General features: G+C 41.4%; 1 protein-coding gene across 4 annotated transcripts; it reads left to right on the top strand.

Moving 5' to 3' along the window:
• Window positions 1-275: 275 nt before the first annotated feature.
• Window positions 276-27,894, top strand: LOC105062489 (uncharacterized). 4 transcript variants are annotated; one of them, XM_074369502.1, is made up of 6 exons: window positions 276-431; window positions 3,238-3,330; window positions 5,966-6,092; window positions 7,260-7,352; window positions 8,116-9,911; window positions 25,360-27,894. In XM_074369502.1, the coding sequence occupies exons 1-6, from the start codon at window positions 366-368 to the stop codon at window positions 26,773-26,775; spliced, it is 3,591 nt and encodes a 1,196-aa protein (XP_074225603.1). In that variant the 5' UTR covers window positions 276-365; the 3' UTR covers window positions 26,776-27,894. The 4 variants fall into 4 exon arrangements, with proteins under 4 accessions (XP_074225603.1, XP_074225602.1, XP_074225601.1 ...); XM_074369500.1 differs by lacking the exons at window positions 276-431; window positions 3,238-3,330; window positions 5,966-6,092; window positions 7,260-7,352; window positions 8,116-9,911 and adding exons at window positions 16,138-16,479; window positions 18,217-18,293; window positions 20,900-20,945; window positions 22,745-22,871; window positions 23,476-23,568 and having other exon boundaries at window positions 24,602-27,894; XM_010946779.3 differs by lacking the exons at window positions 276-431; window positions 3,238-3,330; window positions 5,966-6,092; window positions 7,260-7,352; window positions 8,116-9,911 and adding exons at window positions 16,138-16,479; window positions 18,213-18,293; window positions 20,900-20,945; window positions 22,745-22,871; window positions 23,476-23,568 and having other exon boundaries at window positions 24,602-27,894.
• Window positions 27,895-27,987: the final 93 nt, after the last annotated feature.

The following is a 27,987-nucleotide window of genomic DNA, read 5'->3' as shown; positions in this document are numbered from 1 at the left end:
AATATTTTCGCTGGACGACTAGGGGAAAGGTAACACCGCCTACTAGCTCAGGCATCAACGTGACCGTCCCGGAAGTCGGGAGTGTGGGACTTCCCTACTCTTCTTCCCGGAAAGTGAAACTCTGGACTTTTTTTTTTCTTTTTCCCCAGCTCTGGCATTCAGGGAGGTGTAGTCCAGGCGCTCTGTGTAGTCGCTTGCACTTCCGCTCAGGAAGGCGGCCCTGGTGGATTCTGGGAAGTGTAGTCCAGAAGCAACATAGACTCTTCGGCACTTCCGTTCCCGAAGTGAGAGGTTGATGGTGTATTTTCCGTGAAGGCGGTGCGTCAGTTCCGTGTCTCACTGACTCCTCCGAACTTCCTGGATCTATGCTTGGGACCCGCGACGACCCGGCAGTCGGTTTAGGGGAAAAGAATCCACGGCAGAGAGCGCAGGTATGGGGGCTCCTAGGGCGGCGGTGTCCGTTCCCCTCGGCGGAGCCTCTGTGCGTTTGAGGCATTCTCACGACCCAGAGAGAGGGCGGGCTCTGGTCGCGTATCCGCTGAGTTGAGAGTTTCCGCGGCTCTCTGCTCTCCCAGTCCGCCTCCCTGCATCTTCCACGCGTGCTCCTATTTTCCTCGCATTGGGAGTTAATTTCCTTGTGCCTCCTGTTGCTTTTCTTTATAATATTAGGCTATTACCTTCCTAATAGAATTCTTTTGGGAATTGAGAGGTGGTACACCTAGAGGTCTAAACCAGTTCCTGGCTCGTAGTGAATGGTGATCTTTCCTTAGTGTTGTTTTCCCCACGAGCGGTCAGGTCCCCGGGTTAGGGTCAGAGATACAGCTTCAGTGAGTGACCTTATTCTTTTCTCTATCCCTGCGTGACACTGGATAATCCCAGACTGCATCTGACTTTTTTGAGGGGGAAGGTAAGGGTTGCTTTCAGATTGCTCGTGGGGAGTGGGGAGACTTTTAACTTTATCTGGGACCGCGACTCGTTGGTGGCATTTCATAGCATTCGTTCTTTCCCCAGCGTGACTTCTCCAAAAGGACTACACGGAGGTAGAGGCAGTGACTCCAGGGCTACTGACAGCAAAGCTCCACCTAAGTGGGACTTGACACTTTTTTTTACAATAATATTCACGTCAATCAGAGGATGTGTAGGAAGTGTAATTGGACACGGGTATTGATAATAGTTGATTCTTAACTAGTAACTTCAACGATGACAGCTTTATACAAATAAATACATTAAGCCACACCATGATTGTGAAGAAATAGTGCTTTTTTCCTTTTCTGTAAAATGATACTGAGACCCAGGGAGCTGGAAGTTAGTTGCCAATAGTCACCCCTCTAGTAAGCGACTGAGCTGGGGTTGGAATTCAGGCAGTCTGATTCCAGAGTTCATAATCTCTTGGATGTAGTCTCCTTAAATCGTAGGAACCAAGTGGAATCAGGCCCTGTAGCTAGGACTTGATTGTGAGGGACCTTAAAAGCAAAGCAAATGGGCTTGGACTTTTCTATGAGTTTTTAAAAACGTTGTCAACTATTTTGCTTCACTTGTTACAAATAATATTCCATAGTCTTAAAGAACCATGCCGTTGTGGATCATTCACCAATTGCAGAAATATCTTAGGAAAAAAATTATTTTAAATACTTATCAATCCAGGATGTAAAGATAGCAACTGTTAAGCTTCTAATGCATTTCTGTTTATTGGTTCTTTTGATATATTTGTTTATAAACATTTTACAACTTGTTTTATCATCCTTTTCTGAATGGTTTTTACCTCATGTGTTTTAACTATGGAAATTTCCAAACACTGACAAGAAAGAATAAACAAATGGACTTCCATATAATTTCACAATCATCCTTACTATTCTCATTAATATTGTTATTCCTGTGACTGTTTTTGATTTTTAAAAACTTTTTTTTATATAATTTTAAACCTATAGAAGAGTTGCAGAAATAGAGTAAGGAACTCTCATATACTTGTTACCCAAATTCACCAACTGTTTACATTCTGCCTGTCTGCTCTGTGCTCCATCAGCCAGATGACACCAAGAATGTACCTGTATTCAGTGGCAACTGGTCTTAGCTTCCTGCATGAAGGATGCCGGCATGTCCTGGGTGATCAGGAGGTGTCTTGTTAAGAGGGATTTAGAGAAGACTGATTAGAGGATTTCAGCATCACATGCTTGGTAATATTAGACACTATACTAGAGGATAGTATGTATCTACTAGGTATCTATTGAGTTATTGGTAATTGTAGCTAGCAGGTAACAGTAGATAATGCTGGATGGTACATTAGATGATGTACTGATATATAATCCAGGGTCCTATATTTATTTTGTTCTGTTTTTCATTGGAAGTCTTCATAATTGAGTTTCCTTCAGTTCAAAGTCCAGGTTTGTGCCTTTCCTTAAGTTGTAGATTTGTTTATAAACATTTCGCAGAACTTTTGTCATACTTTCTTCATGTTCTTCTTTAACACAGAATGATTCCACAGCCTTTGTCTTTTTCATTCTTGAAACCCCTATTTTATCCCCTCCTTTTCCCCTTTGGTAACCGTAAGTTTGTTTTCTATGTCTGTGAGTCTATTCCTGTTTTGTAAGTAAGTTCATTTGTATCATTTTTTAGATTCCACATATAAGTGATATCATATGGTATTTGTCTTTCTAGTTTTGCTAATTTAAATGATTTGTAGATTAACACTTATTTTTACCAACTTGAGATACGGGGTACATATTTTAGAATTCCCCCATTTCAGGTGTACAAATCAATGATTTTTTTGTAACTTTGCTGGGTAGGGCCACCATCGCCATGATACGGTTTAGAACATTTTCATTTCGCTAGTTGGATTCCTCAGTTAATCCTCTTTCTCTCCACGGGTACCCGGGCTACCACTCACCTACTTTCTGTCTCCATAGATTTGCCTATTCTGGATATTTCATATAAATGGAATTGTACAGTATGACGTCTTTTGTGTCTGTCTTCTCTTGCTCTCCACAGTGTTTGCAAGATTCATCTGTGTTGTAGTGTAATCAGTACTTCATTCCTTGCAGTTGGCACGTGAACACTCCATTGTATGGATCTTGCCGCAGTTTGTCTGTTCATTCACGCCTGGGCCAACATTTCGGTTGTTTCTGGCTTTAGGTTATGAGTCATGAGCTGTGATCACGCATATGCTTGTTCACAGTCCAGGTCAGGGCAGGTGAGCAGCATCCCAGGCCACTCTTTGATGTCTTTTTCCTGCCTTCCCAGGCACCCTGCTGTGCAGTTTTGACTTCCCAGGATCTGTGTCCCTTGGGACTCTGCTTGTCCCCAGAAGTGGGAGGAACAATGAACACGTTCAAGGTGAGTAGGGCCAGCCTTTCTCACTTTCAAAATTCCATCCCATTACTCAGATTGTCGCACGCTTTTCTTGGGACGACTCAAGCAGAACAACAGGCATTGGAAGGCCTGTTCTGCCCCCAGCTCTTACTTTGCCCTTTGAGTTCTCTTTGCATTTGTTTTTATTTTTTGCTTTATTTTATTATTTATTTTATGGAGAAGAAAAACTTCTAGAAATACACGACTCTCCCACTTCGCTACTTCTCTTTGGACAGACTAGCTGTTTTTATTTTCTTGTACTCTTCCTCAGAGACATTCATAACTGTATTTGTATTCATGGTATACATCTAATTTCATCTACTTGTTTGTGTATTTTTTACTAGAGAATTTTTTAATCTTTTTTTTAATTGAACTATAGTTAATTTACAGTGTTGTATTAGTTTCAGATGTACAGCAAAGTGATTCAGTTATGTCTGTATATGCGTGTATATATATTTCCTTTTTCAGATTCTTTCCCGTAATAGGTTATTACAGGATATTAAGTATAGTTCCCTGTGCTATGTATAGTTTTATATATAGTAGTTTTATATATTTATATATATAGTGTGTGTGTGTGTGTGTGTGTATATATATCTTTTTATATATAGTAGTATGTATATGTTAATCCCAAACTCCTAATTTATCCCTTCCTCACCCCTGCTTTTGCCCTCTGGTAACCATAAATTTGTTTTCTATGTCTGTGAGTCTGTTTCTGTTTTGTAAATAAGTTCATTTGCATCATTTTTAAAGATTACACATATAAGTGGTATCATATGGTATTTTTCTTTCTTTGTCTGATTTACCTAACTTAGTGTGATAATCTCTAGGTCCATTCATGTAGCTGCAAATGGCAATATTTCATTCTTTTTTATGGCTGAGTAATAGTCCATTGTTTACATACACTACACCTTCTTTATCCATTCATCTGTTGATGGACATTCAGGTTGCTTCCATGTCTTGGCTGTTGTGAAAAGTGCTGCTGTGAGCACTGGGGTGCATGCAGCTTTTTGAATTAGAGTTTTCTACAAATAGATGCCCAGGAGTGGGATTGCAGGATCATAGGTTAACTCTATTTTTAGTTTTTTAAGGAACGTCCATACTGTTCTCCTGAGTGGCTGCAGCAGTTTGCATTCCCACCAGCAGTAGTATATATACATCTAATTCTAAATTGTGACTTCTTTCCTTTAATATTATATAACGTTCATTTTTTAATGGATACTCTGCAGTCCCATTGAATTGATGTACCTTTTCATTTTTAACTACTTCCTACCTGTAGACATTTAGGTGGCTTAGGAATTTGATGGTTTTAAGCAATACTGAGTGATTGCTTTCCTGCATAAAGCCCTTCCCCCCAAAATCAGCTCTGAAAGCAATCTGCCAATTTTTTGTCCTCATAGGCTGTGAGCTCAGTATAGACAGAGTACATTTGGTATGTGTCGTGTTGGCTGTTTTCTAGGTAGAATATCCGAATACGAGCTCCAACTGCTGCTTCACACAAACACGTTTTATTCATTAGGCACTTATACTGTGCCATTTACTCTTCCAAATGCTGTAGATATTCCCTCATTTAATCCTTGAAAGAAGTCTGTCATGTAAGGACCACTCTACAGAGAGGAAACTCAGGCATGCAGGCACACTTGTCCAAGGTCACACAGCTAGTAAGGGTTAGGGCCGCCCAGACCTTTGGGAATCGTGCGGAGGTGTGCTGGTCCCAGAGCGGGACACTGAATGCTCCAATTAGGTGTACTGTGTGCAAGATGGGAACCCTCGTCTCCAGGAAGACCCCAGAACCAGGGAGGGATCTGCAACCTGTGGAACTCAGAGAATAGAAATGTTGTCACGAAAGCCCTTTATGGGGCAAGAAGTCCTTTAAGAAGGAAAATCTGGCTTCCAACCTCATGAGTAGTTTATATGGACCAATTCAAGGCAGCCAGTCACCTTCCAAGTTTGAAATGCCCTCAACCCCTTAAATTTTGCCCCAAACTGTGGATCAAGTAGATTGATTTGAGAGCCTTGCCTCCTGCCTCTTTGTCAGTGGACTTTACAATAAAGCTTTTTCACAAAAAAAAAAAAGAGAGAGATGTGGTGTGTGCCTTGAGGATACATAGGACGAACTACATAGCTCTCCCACACAGGTTCCTAAAAGCATGTTAGTTTTTCTGATAGAAAAATATCAGAATTTGACACTAAAGAAAAGGGCTAGCTTTTCTGTCACAGGAGGGTTTGTGTGTCTAAGAGGAAGAAGGCAGGTGCTATCAAATATGTCTGGATTAAATCACTCAACTCTTCTGGGGACAAATAGCAATATTCACAAAAAAGTAAAATGCATGTAGCCCAGGATACACGTTTAGGGTTTCAGGGGTTACTTGTAAGTAGACTCAATGAGGTTACAAAATATATACAAAGACTGTTATCACTGCTGCATTTGGGACGTGGCTGAGGAAAATCAGCGTGTGGCATTGGCAGGAGAGAAAGAGAAGGGTCAGGGAGTCTACAGATTGACTTATATGCCTCAGAATCTGGACTCACTTCTCACCCATCCTCACCACCACCTCAGTGCTGTCTGTTTTCAAGTGGCCATTGATTGTAACATTGAGGTTGCGTGTGTTTGGTGTTGTAGGAGGCAGTGACTTTCAAGGACGTGGCCGTGGTCTTCACAGAGGAGGAGCTGAGGCTGCTGGACTCCACCCAGAGGGAGCTGTACCAGGACGTGATGCTGGAGAACTTCCAGAACCTGGTCTCCGTGGGTGAGCACAGGCTAAACCTCTCTAACTAAATGTCAGCTCCCTGGTCTGGCTTTGTGTCCTCAGGTGTTGAAGGGGTCTTGAAATGGTCCCCTTGCATTGGTGGACCTGACTTTTATGCCAACGATTTTTCTTTATTGTACATCTTTTTTATTTTATTTTTTATTGATGTATAGTCAGTTTACAGTGTTTCATCAATTTCTGGTGTACAACATAATGTTTTAGTCATACATATATATATTCATTTTCATATTCTTTTTGATACATATACATGTGTTCATTTTCATATTCTTTTTCATTATAGATTACTACAAGATATTGAATATAGTTCTCTGTCCTATACAGTATAAATTTGTTGTCTATTTTATATATGGTAGTTAGTATCTGCAAATCTCGAACTCCCAATTTATCCCTTCCCACCCCCTTCCCCCACTGGTAACCATAAGTTTGTTTTCTGTGTCTGTGAGTCTGTTTCTGTTTTGTAAATAAGTTCATTTGTGTCTTTTTTTTTTAGATTCCACATATAAATGATATCATGTGGTATTTTTCTTTTTCTTTCTGTCTTATTTCACTTAGAATGACCATCTCCAGGTCCATCTATGTTGCAGCAAATGGCATTAATTTATTCTTTTTTATGTCTGAGTAATACTCCATTGTGTATATATACCACAACTTCAGCTTCTTCATCCAGTCGTCTGTCAGTGGCATTAGTTGCTTCCGTGTCTTGGCTATTGTATATAGTGCTGCTGTGAACACTGGGGTGCATGTATCTTTTTGAATTTGAGTTCTCTCTGGATATACGCCCTGGAGCGGGATTGCAGATCATATTATGCCAGCAATTTTTAAGGAAATAAAATAAGATAGAAAAATATCAGAATTTGTAAGGAAGAATGGAATCCATTGCAGCAAAAACTCTAGCCAATTAAGTGAATGATATAAGAACCGAGGGGAGGAGAGTTAATGAAAATAGACATTAGTGAGAAACAGGTTTTTGTAATACTTATGCATATGTGTCTACGTCTTGAAATGTCAGTGTTTCTTCAAGTACATCGTGTTTTGAAAAACATCGGTTTTGATTAATTGATCAACATTAAATTCAGGAATCTAAATTTCCAGTTAATTATACCTTTGGTGTATTCATTTTAAATAAGTAACTTTTCATGTTCACAGGGTGTCACCCCTTCAAACATGATATATTCCACTTAGAAAAGGCAGATGGACTTTGGTGGGTAAAGACAGCAGCCCAAAGAGAAAGGAAGTCAGGTAAGAACCGGGTGGATGGGAGTCCCTGTGGATGCTCTCCCACGTATCTGACTTCTCTCCAGCCATTTTGCTCTCATCTGCTCCATCTGCACACCTCTCTGCTGAATTCTTTCAGTCACCTTCGTACTGGTTGCCCCTCTGCCACTCCTCCCCTCTTATAGTCTGTTCTCCGTGTAGCAGCCAAAGTGATCCTTAGGAAATGTAAGTCAGGTTATAATTCCTCTATTAAACCCTTTATGGCTTCTTATTTTTCTTAAAGTTAAAACCTCTTAAAGTGGCTCCTGGACTCCTCCAGACTCTGCTCTTGGTTGTCCCTCCCCCCACCCCACCAAGCCTTCTTGATGCATCTCCCCTTCTGTCCCTCTTCCTCCATCTCTTGCAGCCACACTGGCCTCCCCGCTGTCCTCAAACCTGCTAGGGATGCCGTGTCACCCGTGGCTGCCCTGACAAACTACCACAGACCTCATGGCTTAGCACAGCACACGTTGATTGCCTCACAGTTCTAGAGGTCAGAGGTGTGGTATGGTTCTTACTGGGCTGAAGTCAACTGAGGGGTTTTATGGGATGCTACATGGATACTGGCCAACTAGACCTCTTGGTTTCCATTGTCAGGCAAACCAGAACACGTGGTACACAATGGAAGAGACAAACTGAACATTCTCTGGACTCATTCTAGTCTCACACTCTCTCCTGAATGTGAAATCTTGAAAACCCTGAACAGAGTCTTCAGATGTTCACGTCTCTGAATTTTGTGTCTTTACAGAAGGAAAGATCCCAAGTGAGATGGAGGCTGTTCCAGAAGCAGGACCACATGGAGAGCGTCCCTGCTGGCAGACGTGGCATCAGATTGCCAGTGACTTAAGCAGGTGTCAAGACTCCATGATAAAAAGTTCTGAGTTCCACAGGCAAGGCGACTCACCTGGCCAGGGTGGGGCAGGACTGGCTTTAACTCACATAGGCCAGAAACTTTACCCATGTAATGAGTGTGAAAAAGCTTTCAGCGATGTCTCCCACTTTGATCTTCACCAACAAATGCACTCAGGAGAGAAGTCTCATACGTGTAGTGTGTGTGGAAAAAGCTTCTGTTACAGCTCAGCACTTCGTATTCATCAGAGAGTCCACTTGGGAGAGAAACGCTATAAATGTGATGAGTGTGGGAAGGAATTCAGTCAGAGCACACAGCTGCAAACTCATCAGAAAGTCCACACCATCGAGAAGCCATTCAAATGTGAGCAGTGTGGGAAAGGCTTCAGCCGTCGGTCCACACTTACTGTTCACTGTAAATTACACACGGGAGAGAAGCCTTACAGTTGTGACGAATGTGGAAGGGCCTTCATTCATGCTTCGCACCTGCAGGAACATCAGAGAATCCACACTGGGGAGAAACCGTTCAAATGTGATATATGCAGTAAGAACTTCCGCCGTAGATCAGCACTTAACAGTCACTGTATGGTCCACACCGGGGAGAAACCATACAAATGTGAGGAGTGCGGGAAGTGTTTCACTTGTAGCTCCAATCTTCATATCCACCAGAGAGTCCACACGGGAGAGAAACCTTATAAGTGTGAAGAATGCGGTAAGTGCTTCATTCAGCCTTCACAATTTCAGGCCCATCGGAGAATCCACACTGGAGAGAAGCCATATGTATGTCAAGTGTGTGGTAAAGGCTTCATTTACAGTTCAAGTTTTCAAGCCCATCAGGGAGTCCACACAGGAGAGAAACCATACAAATGCGGTGAGTGTGGGAAGAGCTTCAGGATGAAAATCCATTATCAGGTTCATCTGGTCGTCCACACAGGGGAGAAACCCTACAAATGTGAGGTGTGTGGGAAGGGCTTCCGTCAGAGTTCGTATCTCAAAATCCATCAGAAGGCCCACAGCATAGAGAAACCTTTCAAGTGTGAGGAGTGCGGGCAGGGCTTCAATCAGAGTTCCCGACTCCAGATTCACCAGCTGACGCACACCGGTGAGAAACCATACAAATGTGAAGAGTGCGGGAAGGGATTCAGTCGTAGAGCAGATCTTAAAATTCACTGCAGAATCCACACAGGAGAGAAACCGTATAATTGTGAGGAGTGTGGGAAGGTTTTCAGTCAGGCCTCTCATCTCCTGACCCATCAGCGAGTCCATAGCGGAGAAAAACCATTCAAATGTGAGGAGTGTGGGAAAAGCTTCAGCCGCAGCTCACACCTTCAGGCCCATCAGAAAGTCCACACTGGAGAAAAGCCGTACAAATGTGAGGAGTGTGGGAAGGGCTTCAAGTGGAGCTTGAATCTTGACATGCACCAGAGGGTCCACACGGGAGAGAAACCCTACAAGTGTGGGGAGTGTGGGAAGCACTTCAGTCAGGCCTCGAGTCTTCAGCTTCACCAGAGCGTCCACACTGGGGAGAAGCCGTACAGATGTGATGTGTGTGGGAAGGTCTTCAGTCGGTCTTCACAGCTTCAGTATCACAGGCGCGTTCACACAGGGGAGAAGCCTTACAAGTGTGAGGCGTGTGGTAAGAGCTTCAGCTGGCGCTCCAATCTTGTGAGTCATCACAAAATTCACACAGGCGATGCATTTTACGAAAGTGACGAGAGTGGTCAGAACCTCAAGGAACTATCAGAGGAAGGAAGTCCTACAGAATGATGCTTTCAGAACCCTCATGTGCTGCCTGAGTTCTTGTCATCATTAGGTCTCAGAGGAGAGAAAATATTGGAGGTTAGTCGGTGTGGAAGCAGTCGCTGAACAGAGCCCAGTTCTCTCTAGACGGCACAGCAGAGAACCCTTCTAAGTGGTGCAGTGGGGGCTGCTGTCAGAACTGTGACATGTCACTTCGGAGATAGGACTTAGAAGGGAAAAGAGTTTGGCCTGGCCTTTAGCAAAAGCATAGGGACGGGCTCGTCAGAATCTCTGTCCTTAGAGTGTGAGCTCGAGGAGGGCAGGGACCTGCCTTCTCGGTCTCCCCCGTCTTAACACTGCCTAGCGCTTGCAGGTGTGCTCAGTGCTTGGCTGTCAAGTAATCCAAAAGGCGAAAAGGTACAACATATGAAAATTATATCCAGAGGAGGAAACCCGCAAAATAAGATTAATTCAGGAAAGGAACATTTGTTGAGATGCAGAAAACCACTCGGTATGACAGTCCATGAAATTAACGTGGTGTTAGTCGGTTGCAGTTGGCGTCTTTCCTCCCACAGCGTCTGTTCTACAGGTCAGGGGATTATTTGGGGCCCTGTCTGGTTTTCCAAGGATTGTGTCTAGTGTAAACTGAACTATCTCATGATTTTTTTTTCTAACAATGCAGACTGAAAAATAGTGGTTAACTCTACAACAGCAGGTTAAATGCATATTATACAATTGATTTTTGTCTATCAGTGTTAAGGCAGGGCTTACTGTAACACTTTGAAAGCATCGCAGGTGGTTACCAATGACAAGCATGTTCTTAGTCGATCTGGAGATTTTTATGGATTTCTAATTGTCTGTGTTTTCAGCCAGAAATGTTTGCATTCTAATTATGGTAGCATTTCTTCTTTAAGAACTTCTCAGGGGTCTTTGCCATAGTCTTCCCCCACATCCATGGGGCAAATCACCAGAAAACTTGCAGGAATTTGATCAAATTATCAAATGTATTACTGAGGTGAGACTGGCATTTATATGCTTTTCCCTATTGGTAGCAGGAAAGCATGGTTTGGGGAAAGGAGAACATATCAGAATATAGATTGTACATCTCTTGCAACTGGAAATCATATCATTGGATGCTATGATTATGAAATTAAAATACCAAAAAATTGAGCACCACATCCATGATGTCACTGAATTTTTTAATTGAAATAAATGTGCATCTGTAGAAATTCGAGTTTTGCTATATTCCTGTGTGAATCTGAAGCCATTAAAATTATGGCAGATACCTGTAATGGCAGAAAAAATACATAATCCAGACTTTGAGAGATCACAGATTGTAGTCTTCTTGATATAATCAACCATAAATCTTTGTGTGTGTGTGCGTGCGCACATGTATGTGTACGTGCATAAAGTAATTTGTAAAAGATACTCTTCCATAGTGGATTTCCTTGGCAAGGAACATTTTACAGGTTTTTTTCCATTTTTTAATTTCAGGTTATGTTTTCATTTTTCACTGAACATTGAATATTACCAAAGCAGTAAATTCTTACAACAGAATTTGTAAAAGTACTACATATTTTTTTTTAAGTACTGAATAATTATCCCTTGCAGTTAAGACCTCTTAATATGATTGTTCTATATTGTCATTTAGGTTGTAAGATCAAAATTAAGGTATGGACTCTGGAAGGCAATTTCTTTTTTTTGTTTGTTTTGGTTTTTCTTTGGGGGAGGTTGGGGTTTGCTTTTCGGGAGGCAATTAGGTATTTATTTATTTATAATGGAGATACTGGGGATTGAACCCAGGATCTCAAGCATGCTAGGCATGCACTCTGCCACTGAGCCAAACCCTTCCCCGTGGGAGGCAATTTCAAAAGGAAAAAATTCTCAGATTCTTTTCCATACACATTTAAGTTGATGAGTTTCAACAATTGAATCTTTTTTAAAAACATTTTTTATTGAAGTACAGTTGATTTACAATGTATTAGTTTCTGGTGTACAGCATAGTGATTCAGTTATACATATACTTTTTCATATTCTTTTTTTATTGAAATATAGTAAGTTTACAATGTGGCAATTTCTGGTGTACAGCATAATGTTTCAGTCATACATATATATACATGTATTCCTTTTCATACTCTTTCATTTCAGGTTACTAAAAGCTGTTAAATATAGTTCCCTGTGCTCTACAGTAGGACCTTGTTGTTTATGTATTTGTACATAATAGTTTGTATCTGCCGATCAAAAACTCCCAATTTATCCCTCCCTCCCTTCTCTCCCTCCTGGTAACCATACGTTTGTTTTCTATGTCTGTGAGTCTCTTTCTGTTTCAACAATTGAATGTTTGTAAGTTATGCTACACTTTAATTATAAATCCATAACAGGGAGAGGGCAAATCCTGGAGCTAGAAACAAAATGGATGTACATATATTCTGGAGGTTTGTTTTTTTTTTTAAAGGTTTCCTGTGAAAGGATGTACATGAGGAGAGAACATAGCATAATAGTGGAGGACGCTCTGGATGTGGAGCCAGTAAAGACAAAGGACAAAGCCGGTTTGGTTGTCATTCCATACTCAGACACAGTGGTGATATTTTCAGTGTAATTGGTTAAAGGGCTTTACTCATCACCAAGTTACAGCTGACCCTTGAACAATATAGGTTTGAACTGGGCAGGTCCACTGATAAGACAAAATTTTAAAATAGTACTGCAGTGCTACACAGTTTGTGGTTGATTGAACCCATGGAAGCAGGACTGCAGATACAGAGGAGCCACAGATATAGAGGTCTGACCATAAGTTATTTATATATATGGAGAGAGAGAGATAGAGCATGAGTGCACGTGCTAGGTGTTTACAGAAGTAGATGCAGATGTGTGTGGGTGTACAAACACGTGTATGTGGTGTAAGTAAGCATATATATCCACATACCTATTTCAGGGCTAGAGCAGGAAAAGTACAAAATAATCATGGAAAAATTTTGCTGTGCAAGAAAGTGGGAAAGAGCAATGGTACATATAAAAAGATCCAGCTCAAAAGGATTCACACTGGGGAAATCTGAGCAATTTGACCATAAAAAGAAATAATTAGCAAGATAAAATATGAATTAAAAAGGAGAGAGGGAAAGAAGGAAGGAAAGAAGCAAGGAAGGAAGGGCTCTTATAGTAGAATGCCCAGCCATAAGTATAGTGTTGCAGGAAAATGTGCTACAGCTCAGCGTTACAGCTCGGTTTTACAGCTCAGTTGTGACACCTGGATCCTGGCCAGAGAGCACCTGGAGAGTTGGAGGACTCAGGTTTATTATGTCAGCCGGCCCAGAGGAATTAACACTCCAAGCTCTGGACCCGGTCTGTAGGTTTACACAGGCTCTTACAGGCTGCCAGTTTACACTTTGCAACATCATATGCAAGTAAGGTATAACAAAAGTTGACTAATTAGGAACAAACTTTGTAGAAATGGACCAATCAGGAGGGAGAGAAATAACCAATCAGGAGTGAGCTCAGGGAACCAACAGAATTTTAGGGGTAAGTAAGCCGTTTCAGAGGCAAAAAGTGAGATAGAGCTTCCCAGTCAGGGAACCGGATGGTGCTGGCAGGAGCTTAGTGGCCCTGCGTGGGGGTCCTGCTGATCTTTTTATGGGCTTCCCACCTCAATAGAAGGAATTATATAATTTAAAAATCATTTACAACTATCATAGTAATAATTGATTCTGGCAAGAATAATCAATGAATTCTAAAACTGTTGGTTAAAAGTTAATAAGTAGGAGGAGGATGCTACAAAGCCCAAAATGCCTCTCCACAAAGTAGTGTTAATTTCAAAAGGAAATATAGTAGGTGTATCATGGAGAAATTTGGTGAACACGACCTTAGCCAAGATGTTCACATTATCAATAATAGAACAAGTCAACATTTTTAGACCTCCTGATATGTGCTGAGAATCTCAGGACACATTGTTGCTTCAGTATTAGTCCTGCTGAAAATACGCAACCAAATATAATGACAAGGAAAACCCAAATTAAGAGACAGTCTACTTCATACTGATGACTGCTGGGAGCATAATTGACCAAAGGTCCCATCTTCTGTGCTCAAATCCATCACCACGTTTGCACGGAGACCCACAACTGCTCCTGGTGGACTCAGCAGGAATCCTAAGGTAGGTGCATTTTTGGAGGCCAAGACTCTTCCGTCCAATGACTTTTTTTTTTTTTTTAAGAACAGCCTGGAGGAATTTTACTTAGATTACAAAGCAGTCTAGGGTGATTCACCAAATCTTTCTTCCAAATCTCCTTCATTCAAAGTCAGACTTACACCATGATCTGATGGTTCTGCCAACCTCCCAGAGCTCCCTGCCATTTTCTCTCAGATGTGTCCCCTAATAAAACATTTGTTCATTAAAGTCTTTCTTAGCATCTTGCAGTCTACTTCTTGGAGGACCAGGACAAAATACCCCTTTTTGGCTCATTCTAGTAATGTCACTTTCCATATGGTAATCACTAACTTGTAATGGCATAGGTTCATTTAGCCTGTTTTGTATTTTATATAAATGGAATTATACAATATGTACTATTCTGTGTCTAGCTTCACTTGCTCAACATTATGTCCATGATGTGCATCCATGTTGTTAGGAGTGTATAACTGATTCACTTTCATTGGTGGATATTATTGCAGTGGGTAAACATACCAAAATCTATTTATTCATTCCGTTAGTGATGGATATTGGCTAATCTTTCCAGTCACAGTTAGTGCTGATCTGAACAATCTAGAACATGTCTTGTGCCTAATGTATGATATACTTTATCTGAGGGATCTTTCTATGGTTGGAACCAGTTATAAGGTGTATGTTCAACTTTAGTAGATATGGTTGACCCTTGAAGAACACACAGGACTTAGGGGAAGGAAGGAAGAGAATGAAAGGAGAGAGAAAGAAAAGGAAAGGGAGGGAAAGAAAATTGTTGATAGGTGAATTATTTTTTCTAAAAATATATCCCATCTAAATTTACATATATATTTTTATAAAGTTGTTCACCACATCCTCCTATATTTAATGATGGTCACTTATAAAATTTCTGACTTTGGCAGTTTTTCATATCTGTCTTTTTTCTTGGTCATTCTCACCACACTTTTTATCAGTTCTATTGTTTATGCATAGGATGATCTTTTGGTGTGTGTGAGTGTGTGTGTGTGTAGGATCTACTTTATTTTGTTTGTTTTGTATTTCACGAATCTGCTGTTATTTTCTACCATCTGCCTTCTTTGGCTTTATTATTCATTTATTAACTCCCTGAAATGGATGTTTTCTGAATCAATTTTCAGCTTCCTTTCTATTTTAATACATGCATTTAAGGCTCAACATTTTCCTCTATGTATGTGTTAAAATCTCCAGAACCAATTATGAATTTGAATCTTTCTTTTAATGGCTGTCAATTTCCCCTTTATAAAGTATGAACTGAAATTATTAGTTTCTAGTAACTTGAAACTTTTATCACTATGAACTGTCCCTCCGTCTGTCAAGTAGTACTTTTTTTTCCCCTTAAAGTTCACTTGGACAAATATCAGTATCACAAATATTATAATTACAGAAATAACTTGAGACTTAGGATGATGGTATCTTTCTTTTCTAGAAACGATTTTCACTTGCTTCTGCAAGGGTTGGAAAATGCTAACAAAACACGTTCACCTTTCCGCAGTTTCAGGGATTGAGGTGTTTTGGCGTTTGACTTCAGTTCCTGCCAAAGAAAGCCCAGTTTCCTCCTGCTCTTTTTCCAACGGTGAAACTCTTTGGGGTTTAGAAAGAGGCCTCTGCGGTAGGCAATGCATTTATGTCGTTTAGCACCCTTGAACATGTCCAACGTGCTACTGAGCTTGTAAGCCTTAAAATAAACAGAATCTACACTCTTCTAAGGCCGACACGCGAACAAGATTTTTGCCCCACACCTTCTCCGGGATTCCGGGAAGTGAAAACCAGGAGAGTAGGGCACTTCCGCGTCAGCCGGCGAGGCTTCGCCCGTTAGTACAGTCCAGGAGGGCGGTACTGTAGCCAGTGCACACACGCTCCCCTTGCATTCTGGGACATGTAGTCCAGAGCTCTGTGTCGTCCCACATACTGCCGCTACAATGAGGCCACTGTAACCGGTTTCCCCGTGGAATTCTGGGAAATGTAGTTCAGGTGCTTCGGATAGCAGCAGGCACTTCCGCCCCAAGAGGACTGCGTAGCAGCCATCTTTTCCCTGATTAGGGTGATTCACGTCAGCTATTTATGATCTGTTCAGACTTCCCCAAAACGCGCCTGGGGCCAAAATTAGCGACCTTTCATTTGGGGAGAAAGAGGAGAAGCGGCTCAAGGCGGAGGTTTGGGGATCGAGAGTGGTGGTGTGCGTCCCCCTGGGAGGAGCTTCTTTCCGTTTAATGCGTCCCCGGGATGGGGCGGGCTCAGGTCGTGCTTCTCGGGTTTGAGGGTCTCCGGGGCTTAACGCACCACTAACCGTCTCCCATCTATGAGCTAGCCCTACCACTTCCTACAGCATCAAACTAGGTGAGTTACTTAACCCCTCTGTGCCTCCATTTGCTGTTCTGTAGAAGGGAGATAAAAGTAATGCCTTCCTAATACAGTGTTTTGAGGAAAAAAGGAGACAATACAAGTAAAAGGTTTACAACGGCCTGACACCTTGATTGTTGTGATTAATACTATCGTAATTCTCCGAGAAGCACCCATCTCTCAGTGAGGTTCTGTGAGCGTAGGAAGCTGAATTGTCCTCGACTCGTGACCTGTTTTGGAAGGAGAGAGCTTCTAGCTGGTAGCGGGGGTTATGAATTACAGGGGATGGAAACACAATCCTGGTATTTCACAACCTCCTTTCCTTCCCCGGCCCTGACTTCTCAGAAAGTACTGCACGGAGGACTTGGCACTCTTCTCCTTAAGATGTTCACATAAATTGTAGAACGTATGGGACACAAACTTGGGCATAGGTAATGATTATAACTAAGCCATCGTCTCTAAGTTTCATTCGAAAAACTTTGTACAGATGAACATATTCTGTCACACAGTGGCGGCTCTGTGAAGTGGGGCTGCTATTTTCTCTACTTTAAAGATGGTGGAGATGGAGGCAGGGAACACAGCCTGTTGGCCGGTGCTCACCCAGATGGTAGGAGGCAGAGCTGGGGTTGGAACCTAGGCAGTCTGAGTCCAGCACCTGATTGTATTAATCTCTTTGGTATATTCTCCTTGAGCATAGGGAGCTGGCTAAAATTTTTGTGAAAGTAGGTGGGACTTAATTGTGGGGACCTTGAGAGCAAGATTTAGGCTATTATATGAGTTTTTACAGATTTTCTCAACTGGGTCGTTTACTTTATTTCAAATAATATTTATATTATAGGAGTGACGTAATCATTGTGGAAAATGCAGATATACATAAAGAAAAATGTTAATTACCCATCACCTTAAGCTGTAGAAATAACAGTTGTTAATGTTTTAGTGCCTTTTTGTCTGGTTACTCTGTGTGTGTTTCTGTTTCATGGAGGCTGTTTTCTTTGGAACTGATGTTACGGTTCCATGCTGCTCAGATTGTGGTCCACAAGCCAGTGGCATTGGCACTGGCATCACTCGTGTAGAAATGCACATCATTGGACCCCATATGAGACCTTCTGATTTAGAATTTCCGTGTATGGGACCCAGGAGTCTGAATTCTAACCAGATCTTGCGGTAATTCCTATGCACGTGAAAATTCGAGAAGCTCAGGAAAGGGTCTTGTCTGGAAACTGGGGCCTACCTATAAAATTGTCCCTGCTGGGTGTCCCAGATAAAACTGAGCTGGATATCCCGGAGCCCTACTCAGTCCAGTGATTTTATTCCCCAACGAATTATTGTCAACTGTCAGGTCTCCTTGCAAAATCCTGACCTAAGCAAAAGGCAGCTGGCAAATAATGAGTCAAAATGGAAGGAATTAGAAGTTGTGAAGATGTATTTTCCCAAACTATGGGGAGTGGATTCATTGCCATCTTTTATACTAGAGGGCTTCTGCCTGAAGGGGGAAGATGAACTAGGAGTTACTGGTAGTGACACTAGATATTTTTGCTATAGTCATCATCATTGGACCTACTACTACTGTTATTACTATGACTGTTTCCTAATTTCTTTAACTTTTTATTTTTATATAATTTCAAACACATAAAAAAGTTGCAAAAGTAGTATAAGGAAGTCTCATATATTCTTTACGCAGAATCATCAATTATTTATGTTTTGCCCCTTTGCTTCTTTGTGACCATCAGCCAGAAACCACCAGGAATGTCCCTGTAATCGAAGAGCTGAGTTGTTTCAGTTGACGGCGCTGAGAAAACCCACACGCCACGGTAAGAGGCAGTTAGGCAGGGCTGCTCACAGGGTTTTGGCTTGTGTTTGCTGAGTTGGGGAGGGTTTTAGGCAGGGAGGGTTTATTCTGGATTGGATGCTGTCAAGAGTCAGATGCAATTTGATGACTGAATATCTCAGTACTTTTTGTCCAGTAGATGGGAGAAACAAAATGAGACTGGAGTTGTCACCGCTGTTCAGGAAGTAATCACTCCTGTTAGCTGAGAGGGGCAGTTCTTTGGTTATTTTTGTCATTGTAGAATGCCTCTGCATTATGGGATGGCTTATCTTTTTCTTGTTCAGCACAATTCTTGTTTCACAGTTAAAAACACCGAGTCCTAGCTGTTGCTGCTCTTAGCTGTCCGTGCTGTGTAGTTTTTTCTCTTTCACAGCTGTATCATGTTTATATATTTTTTTGTTTGCTGAACCAGTTGAGAACAAGCTAAAGACTGATCAAAATGAGATTAATTACATTGACAACACAGTTACCTAATCCGCAATCCATAAATTTTTTCTGTTTTCCTAATACAGTCTTTGAGAGCTAGTTTTCTTTCCTAATTAAGGGTCCAGTCCAGTTATATGCACTATGCTTAGTTTTTGTTTCATTAGTCTCCTTCAATCTAGAATGATTCCTCAGACTTTATTTTCCTTTCTGGCTCTTGATATTTTTGAAGAGCATTGGCCATTTATATTGTAAAATGTCCCCTTTTTTGGTTTGCTTGATATTTGTTCACAGTGAGATTCAGGTTATGAGTCATCAGCAGGGATGCCGCAGGAGTGGTGAGGCAACCTTCTCAGGGCATCATCCGAAGCCAATGTCAGTTTGTGGGTTTGTCCCAACTGGTGGTTTCAACTTTGTTTTCTTGGCTAAGGTGTCTGCCATGTTACTGGTTTTTTTTTTTTTTTTTGCAACAGTGTGGCTATCTTATTCCTCCCCCAACTTTCCCCGATGTTTAGCATCCATTGATTTTCTAACTATCTTTGATTCTACAGTCACTAGTTTGCATCTTGCCGTAGGAAGAGCTTTCTCTTCTCATCCATTTATTTCTTGTACATTCATCTATTTATAACTACATATTTATAACTCAGATTCTTGTCGTTTTCATTTAAATTAGGTACAGGGTGTCAAATAGTTTTGTTGTTGTTGCAGAATCTTGGCTTTTACTAGTTTTCTTCACCTCTGTGCATAGTTGTCAAAAGAGTACTTCCTGTTTAAAAAGAAACAAAAGCGAGGAAAGCATAGCTTAATGGTAGAGTGCATGCTTAGCATGCACAAAGTCCTGGATTCAATCCCCAGTACCATCATTTAAAAAATTAAAAAAAAAAATAGAAACAACATATTGTTACACCTTTTATAAAAAGTCGTCCATGTCAATTTAAGTATATTGCTGAGGTAACAAAATTCTTAGGAAGACAACCAGAGATTTTGAGAAATCTAAAGACTCTTGCATGACAGAGCAACAACCTGGGAACTCCACATGTCTTACAGTATTCTGTTGGGAGAACTTGCCTTTATAAGGATAGTTTCAAACTATAAAATATCATCTGCTTTACTGCAGTTGCTGAGAAGTAAGAAACCCTGACAATGTTCTCAGAGCTTTCTACCTCACAGCAGTCCTACGAGGTGGATACCACTGTTCCTCCCCCCACTTGCAGGTGACAGATTTGAGACAAAGAGACGTTAATAATTTGCTGAAGATGACACTGCTGGTGAAAGGCCTCGCTAGGATTTCAGCCCATGCATATTGACTCCATAGCCTACTCTTGTTTTTTTAATCGAAGTATAGTCAGTTTACAATGTTGTGTTAATTTCTGGTGTACAGCATAGTGATTCGGTTATGTGTGTGTATGTATGTATATTCCTTTTCATATTCTTTTTCATTGTAGGCTATTACGAGGTATTGTATATAGTTCCCTGTGCTGTACAGTAGGTCCTTGTTTATCTAGTTAATATATATAGTAGTTAGTATCTGCAAATCCCAAGCTCCCAATTTATCCCTCCCCACCCCCTTTCTCTCCCAGTAACCATAAGTTTGTTTTTTGTGTCTGTGAGTCTGTTTCTGTTTTGCAAATAAGTTCATTTGTCTCACTTTTTCAGATTCTGCATATAAGTGATATCATATGATATTTGTCTTTCTTTGACTTACTTTACCTATTGTGACAATCTCCAGGTCCATCCATGTTGCTGTACATGGCATTATTTTATTCTTTTTTATGGCTGAGTAGTATTCCATTGTATGTATATATACCACAACTTCTTTACGTGGTCATCTGTCAGTGGACATCTAGGTTGCTTCCATGTCTTGGCCTCCATAGCCTCCTCTTATGTTGTCTAGTTTACACCATACCGGGGATGAGAATGACCACTGTGGAAGCTGCAGGCACATCGTGATGGGGCCACTGTGTGTATTTGGGTGGGTTGTTCCTTGAACTAGCTCCAGGCTCATGGGGGCATCTGGTATCCATGCTGGGCTCTGCTCATCAAGCACGGTCAGCTGCAGCCACCTCGAGGACTGGGTGCCTTGCTGATTCACAGCGAGCAGCCATGTGGCTAGTGACATTCTTGACCAGTGTCCATTGACTTCTGTATCCTTTCCTGTCTTCCCAGGGCTCTGCATGTCCCCAGAAGGAAAGAGGAAATGAGCACTTTCCAAGTGAGTATGGCTTGCCTTTCTTGCTGTTAAAAAGGCCAGTTAGTACTCAAAGATTGGACACAAGTTTTTATTTTTCAAGGAGAGTCAAGGTGTATGAGGACCTGAGTGCGTCACGTGCTTTTTTTAAATCCCTGTTAAGTTTAATTAGTTTTGGTTTCAGTTTTTATTTTATTTCATCTTTTTTTATTTCGCAAGTGAAAGAAAAATTAATAGAAATGAAGAACATCTACTTACTTCTCTACTTACAAATTAGCCTCTTATATTATTGTATTATAATATATATTATAGTACTGTATAATAGTGCACATTCTAAATTTGTACATATGCATTACAAAATTGTATAATAATACATAATACAATATAATGTATTACAATGTATTATATTTCTGTAACCTTTTTTTAGGGGGAGGTAATTAGGTTTATTTATTATTTTTTTAGAGGAGGTACTGGGGCTTGAACCCAGGACCTCGTGCATGCTAAGCACACACTCTACCACTTGAGTTATACTGTGTCCCCTGTAATCTCTTAATCATATGTATTCATAGCCATGCATTTGTATTTATAACAAATACACTTTAAAATTTTTTTCATTTGATACTATACAACACTTTCTTTTTTTTAATTTATTTTTTATGTTTTGACATTCACTTTCAATTGCTTTTTCATGTTCCCGCAAACTTATGTACCTATTTTTTTTTTAAGTATTCTCTACTCATAGACACTTCGTTTAGGACTTTTACTGTTTTAGGAACACTACAGTGACAGTGTTCCTGATCGAATCTTTTTCTCAAAAAAAATCCATTCTGAAAAATATTGCCCCCATTTGCCCTTAACGAACTGTGGCTTCTGTGCGGTGCCCCGGGTGTTTCGGATAGAACATCCAAGCAGGGCAGGGCACAGCACGATCGCACTGCTGCTTCACACAGAGGAAGTAGGTCTTGTTAGCTGTTTTCTCACTCGCAGAGCAACAGCCTGTCTCCCCCATGCCTGAGTCATATCCTGTGTGTATTTTATTTACTGGTTGGTTTGTTTTCCCATTTTTTTTAATCAAAGTAATACATGACCTTAGTTTTAAAAGACCCAGTGGTCCTTAAAGGATTTGTTATTGCACTGATACCTCAGAACAATCGTATAAAGAGGTGCATGGTTTCCTCTTTATTTTATTTTATTAAATTTTATTTTATTTTATTTTTAATTTATTTAATTTTTTAAACATTTTTTATTGAGTTGTAATAATTTTACAGTGTTATGTCAAATCCTCTTCATTTTAAATATAAAGAAAAGGAATTGTGAGAAGTTAAGAACCTGCTCAGGCTTCCCTAGAAACCCGAGGATCTGGAGGCAGAGAACTGCACTCGAGCAAGAGACAGGGAAAGAGAGTTTCCCTGGGAGGCCGGGCACACCCTCTTGGTTCATTTCCACACATGCCACCCCTCCTCACCTGGTTCCCTCTGTGGGAAGGCAGGTGCCGTCGCGTGCCCCTGGGACTAAATTGGGAAAAATTTCTGGGGCACTTGGCAATATTAAATAAAAAGTAAGACCTCTTCAGTTCAGGAGGCAGCAGTTAGAATTTTAGGGAGTTTACTGAGAGCATCAGGTGAGTACACAAACTTTCTCTTTCACAGCAGCACTTGGGGTGAGGCCGAGGAGAGCCAGTGTGTGGCACTGGCAGGAGAGGAGGGGGGCTGGGAAGTCTACAGATGGCACGGGAGCCACAGCAGCTTCCCACCCATCCTCCTCACCTTATTGGCACCACCCCTCTTCTGTGGACATGGCGTTTATCGTATTGTTTGTTGCAGGAGGCAGTGACCTTCAAGGATGTGGCTGTGGCCTTCACGGAGGAGGAGCTGGGGCTGCTGGACTCCACCCAGAGGAAGCTGTACCAGGACGTCATGGTGGAAAACTTCAGGAACCTGGTCTCAGTAGGTGAGGACAGCCTTTCTCTGGAGTGTCTTTGTGACCTTGGCATTTTAAGGCTTTGGGACCCTTAAAATGGTTCCCTGAGTTTGGGGACCAGACTGCCAGTTCCTGTGCAACACAAGGGGGTCTTTCTAAACAGGATGTTTTAGGTCTTTTTCTTTTGTGTTTTGTGGAAGAACTGTAAATGGATAGGATGCTGCTGCACCTTGTCTGTTTTTTTCAGGTTTCACTCCTGTCCCTTAGTGGATTAGGAAGCCAATTTATTGAGTCCTATGTGCAATTTTTAAAATATAGGAAATATCAGCGCTTCTTAGGGAAGGTAGAACACACTGCAGCAAGAACTCTGGCCGATTGCATGAGTGGTGTGAGAGCCAGTGGGAACGGATTTAATGAAAATAGAAATTGCTTAGAAATAGATCATTCAGCCTTCATTTTAATAATACATATTTTTACACATCTGGGTCATGAAGTAAATGCTGTTTCTTCAGTGGGTCACGATACAAAGTTTGAAAGACACCGCTTTCAATCTCTTGAATACACAGTTGGAGATCAAATTTCCAGTGAATTTTAGCTCTAGCATGTTCATTTTAACTTGTGACTTTGTTCTCAGGACATCAACCCTTCAAACGAGATACATCGCATATAGAAAGAGAAGAGAGGCTTTGGATGACGAATACAGCATCCCAGATGGAGAGAAATTTTGGTAAGAACCAAGCGGTTACAAGTTCTTGTAATTAATTCTCTGTTTTGCTTCTCATCGTGCCAGTGCTGTCCGCCACCTGGTCCAGATCAGAAATCTCTTTCTTGGGTTATTGCATGGTCTGTACTGGTTGCCTGCTCTCACCCTTCTCCTGTAGCCTGTTCTTTAACTGGCAGTCAGACTGATCTTTTGTGACTCTAAGGCAGGTTACGTGAGTTCTCTGTTCAAGATTCTCTTATGGCTTATTTTACTTAGAGTAAAAACCACTTAAGGTGGCTTCTTGAGTCCTCTGTGGTCTGCTGTTCGGCCCCCACTACCTCTCTGAGCACATCTCCTGTCCTCTGTCTTGGCTCTGTCTTTTCCACATGTATTGTCCTCCCTGCTGCTTCTCAGACCTGCAAAGGATGCTTATGCCTCACGGCCCTTTATGTATCCACCCCTCTGCCTGGAATACTCTTTTCACCTGCAATCCTTCAGGCCTCTTTACTTCATTCAGGTCACTCACTTTTAATGTCATAAGAGGGCTGTCCTTGACCATCCTATTGAAACTACAGTCTCCTCTTTATTATTCTCTCTGCCCTGCCTAATTTTGTATCCAAGCATTGGTCATCACTCAGGTATATTTTTGTTCATTTGTTTCTCACCTCTCTCTTCACTGGAGTGTAATCCCCAAGGGTAGAGGAATTTTGTCTGTTACGGCAGTGTCAAAGCTGTGAGCACAACAAAACGCTTGCCTTTACTGGTACTGCGTTAAGGTAGGAGTGGCATGTTAATTTTTTAAAAATGACTTAAATAGTATGTCAGATGGTGATTTTATTTTCAACGGGTTTTATTAACGCTAAGTATTTGGGAGTTTAATGGACCATCTCTTGATCTCTGTCAGTATACAAACCAAAGGACTTCATAGGTGGTGAAAAAGAAAAGATGAACCATGCTGACGTTCATTAAAGTCTTACACTGTGTCTTAAGTGTAAAGTCTCAAATCTGTAAACAGAGCTATCAGTTGTCCACATCTCTGAGTTCTCTGTCCTTACAGGAGAAGACCATCCAAGTGAGTTGAGAACTGTTCAAGACAGAAGATCACATGAAGAGCTTTCCTGCTGGCAAATCTGGCAACAGATTGCAAATGACTTAACCAGATGTCACGACTCCACGGTAAATAGTTGTCAGTTCCACAAACAAGGTGATTCCCCCTGTCAGGTTGGGGTAGGGCTATCAATTCCAATTTCTGAAGATAAGAACTATATATTAAATGATAAAGTAGATGGTCCCAATGGTCCAGGGAATCCAGAGTTTGCCCAGGATTCTTGGAGGAAGACTTCCTTGACCAAGTCACAGAATCATCAAGATGGATACCAGCAAATTGCCATGAAAAATAAACTGTGTCTGGGTAAAGAGGATATTGACACCACCAGTTGGATTTCTCATCACCTTGATCATGGAGTATACAAAAGTGCAAAGTCTTACAGCCACAATGATTATGGAAAAGACAGCATAAGGATTTCAACATCAGATCAGAATAGAGTGATTGGCACAAGACAAAAACCCTACCAGTGTCATGAATGTAGAGAAACCTTCACCAGTCTCTCCACCTTTGACCTGCACCAGCAATTACACTCAAAAGAGAACTCTCATGTGTGCCGTAAGTGTGGAAAGGGCTTGTGTTACAGCTCAGTTCTCCACATTCATCAGAGAGTTCACGTGGGAGAAAAACACAGTAAGTGTGATGCATGTGGAAAGGAATTCAGTCAGAGCTCCCATCTGCAAACTCATCAGAAAGTCCACACCATAAAGAAACCATTCACATGTGAAGAATGTGGGAAAGGCTTCAGTCGTAGATCAGCACTGACTGTTCACCGCAAAGTCCACACAGGAGAGAAACCTTATAATTGTAAGGAGTGTGGGAGGGCCTTCAGTCAGGCCTCTCATCTTCAGGACCATCAGAGAGTCCACACTGGGGAGAAACCGTTCAAATGTGATGCATGTGGTAAGAGCTTCAGTCGGAATTCACATCTTCAGTCCCACCGGAGAGTCCATACAGGAGAGAAACCATACAAATGTGAGGAATGTGGGAAGGGTTTCATTTGTAGCTCAAATCTGTACATTCATCAGAGGGTCCACACAGGAGAAAAGCCCTACAAATGTGAGAAATGTGGTAAAGGCTTTAGTCGGCCTTCAAGTCTTCAGGCCCATCAGGGAATCCACACTGGAGAGAAATCATACGTATGTAATGTGTGTGGTAAAGGCTTTACTTTGAGTTCAAACCTTCAGGCGCATCAAAGAGTCCACACAGGAGAGAAACCATACAAATGCGGTGAGTGTGGGAAGAGCTTCAGGAGGAACTCCCATTATCAGGTTCATCTGGTCGTCCACACAGGGGAGAAACCCTACAAATGTGAGGTGTGTGGGAAGGGCTTCAGTCAGAGTTCGTATCTTCAGATCCATCAGAAGGCCCACAGCGTAGAGAAACCTTTCAAGTGTGAGGAGTGCGGGCAGGGCTTCAATCAGAGTTCCCGACTCCAGATTCACCAGCTGACGCACACCGGTGAGAAACCATACAAATGTGAAGAGTGCGGGAAGGGATTCAGTCGTAGAGCAGATCTTAAAATTCACTGCAGAATCCACACAGGAGAGAAACCGTATAATTGTGAGGAGTGTGGGAAAGTCTTCAGGCAGGCCTCAAATCTTCTTGCCCATCAGCGAGTCCATAGCGGAGAAAAACCATTCAAATGTGAGGAGTGTGGGAAAAGCTTTGGTCGGAGTTCACACCTTCAGGCGCATCAGAAAGTCCACACTGGAGAAAAGCCGTACAAATGTGAGGAGTGTGGGAAGGGCTTCAAGTGGAGCTTGAATCTTGACATGCACCAGAGGGTCCACACGGGAGAGAAACCCTACAAGTGTGGGGAGTGTGGGAAGCACTTCAGTCAGGCCTCGAGTCTTCAGCTTCACCAGAGCGTCCACACTGGGGAGAAGCCATACAGATGTGATGTGTGTGGGAAGGTCTTCAGTCGGTCTTCACAACTACAGTCTCATCAGAGAGTTCACACAGGGGAGAAACCTTACAAGTGTGAGATATGTGGTAAGAGCTTCAGTTGGCGATCAAATCTAACAATTCATCACAGAATCCATGCGGGTGATAAATCCTACAAAAGTGATAGGGGTGATAAGACCATCAGAGGGTCCACTCAGGAAAAAAGTTCTATAAAGTGATTAAAAAAATACTCAAGTGTCATGTGAATTCTTCCAATCATCAAGTTCAAGAGGAAAAACTCATTTGCTTCATTAAAGTCCGTGTTTCAGCCATAGCTCAACACGTCCCTGTAGTCAGGAGGCCACACAGCAGAGAACCCTTATAAGTGGTATAGTAGGGCTTCAGTTTGAACTTTGACCTTTATTAAATATTACTCAGGGGAGAGGCCTTAGTATGAGTTGTGTCAGGCCTTGTACAAAAATATGATGGACATGCCACAATGAATGCCCATTGGGATGTGAGCTCCATAAAGGCAAAGACTTTTGTTCTGAATCTGTGTAGTCTGAACATTGCCAAGCACTTCACAGGTGCCCAATATTTATTAAATTAAGAAATGAGAAAAAAATTTTTGAAAATTATGTTGAGAGCACTTCCAAAATTTCATAAAAATTTGTATTCAGAACAGGCAACCTAAATGTGGCCTTAAAATTAATTCAGGGAGGCAAAGAGTTAAAGTGTTAGAAAACCACTCAGTTCTGTAATGTTAATTTGGCATTGTCCTACTCTGATTTGCTCCTGTTCCATCAGCCTGACTTCAGGTTGGATCTTTCCATCTTGGACTTTGTCTATTGTTCTGTTGATTGTATACCATACAAATTATGTTAATCTTTTTTGACAGTATAGACTTAATGGAAAATGGATTGTTAATCTTGCAATACAGAAAACATGTTATACTACTGACTTTGTTTCCAGAAATGTGAAGGCAGAGGTTTTAGTGTCAGAGTTACTAATGACAATGACAAATGATAAACATTTCTTCACAGAGTTAAGAAATTCATTTGTGAGGGGGGCACTGGCAGTCTTGGAATGCTCTGTAGTGACTTTTCTCTGCAGGCCAGCAATGAGAGAAGGAAATTATGACATCAAAATGAGCTTCCTAAATCCAGTGAGGATGGGGAGTTCCTAGGGCATCACTGATAAAGTGGAGGCATTCATTAGCAGAGATAAAAGTGAATGTATTTTTCACAGTGAACAACAAAACCAGAGAGATCATTAGAATAGTTTGATACACAGAGACTTTTGAATTTTCTCATTGACTGTGGTATCTCTGAGACTGAAATAAATGGGAAGCCTATTAATATCCTGCTTGATTTGAATCAGTGGAAAAGCTCCAGGTCTGATAAACAAGTCAGACCTAAATCAACATGAGAGTTGTGGCCCCTCAGCCAATT

Source organism: Camelus bactrianus, chromosome 9 (genome assembly GCF_048773025.1).
Source record: "Camelus bactrianus isolate YW-2024 breed Bactrian camel chromosome 9, ASM4877302v1, whole genome shotgun sequence".
NCBI lineage: Eukaryota > Metazoa > Chordata > Mammalia > Artiodactyla > Camelidae > Camelus > Camelus bactrianus.
The sequence above is the reverse complement of the archived record's forward strand: the minus strand, read 5'-3'. Positions and strand labels throughout refer to the sequence as shown.

Excerpts from the sequence above, each read along its gene's own strand:
- LOC105062489 (XM_074369502.1), top strand. The coding sequence starts at position 366 with ATGCTTGGGACCCGCGACGACCCGGCAGTCGGTTTAGGGGAAAAGAAT. Across the intron at positions 3,331-5,965 it reads GAACAATGAACACGTTCAAG|GAGGCAGTGACTTTCAAGGA; the intron begins GTGAGTAGGGCC and ends TTGGTGTTGTAG. Across the intron at positions 7,353-8,115 it reads CCAAAGAGAAAGGAAGTCAG|AAGGAAAGATCCCAAGTGAG; the intron begins GTAAGAACCGGG and ends GTGTCTTTACAG.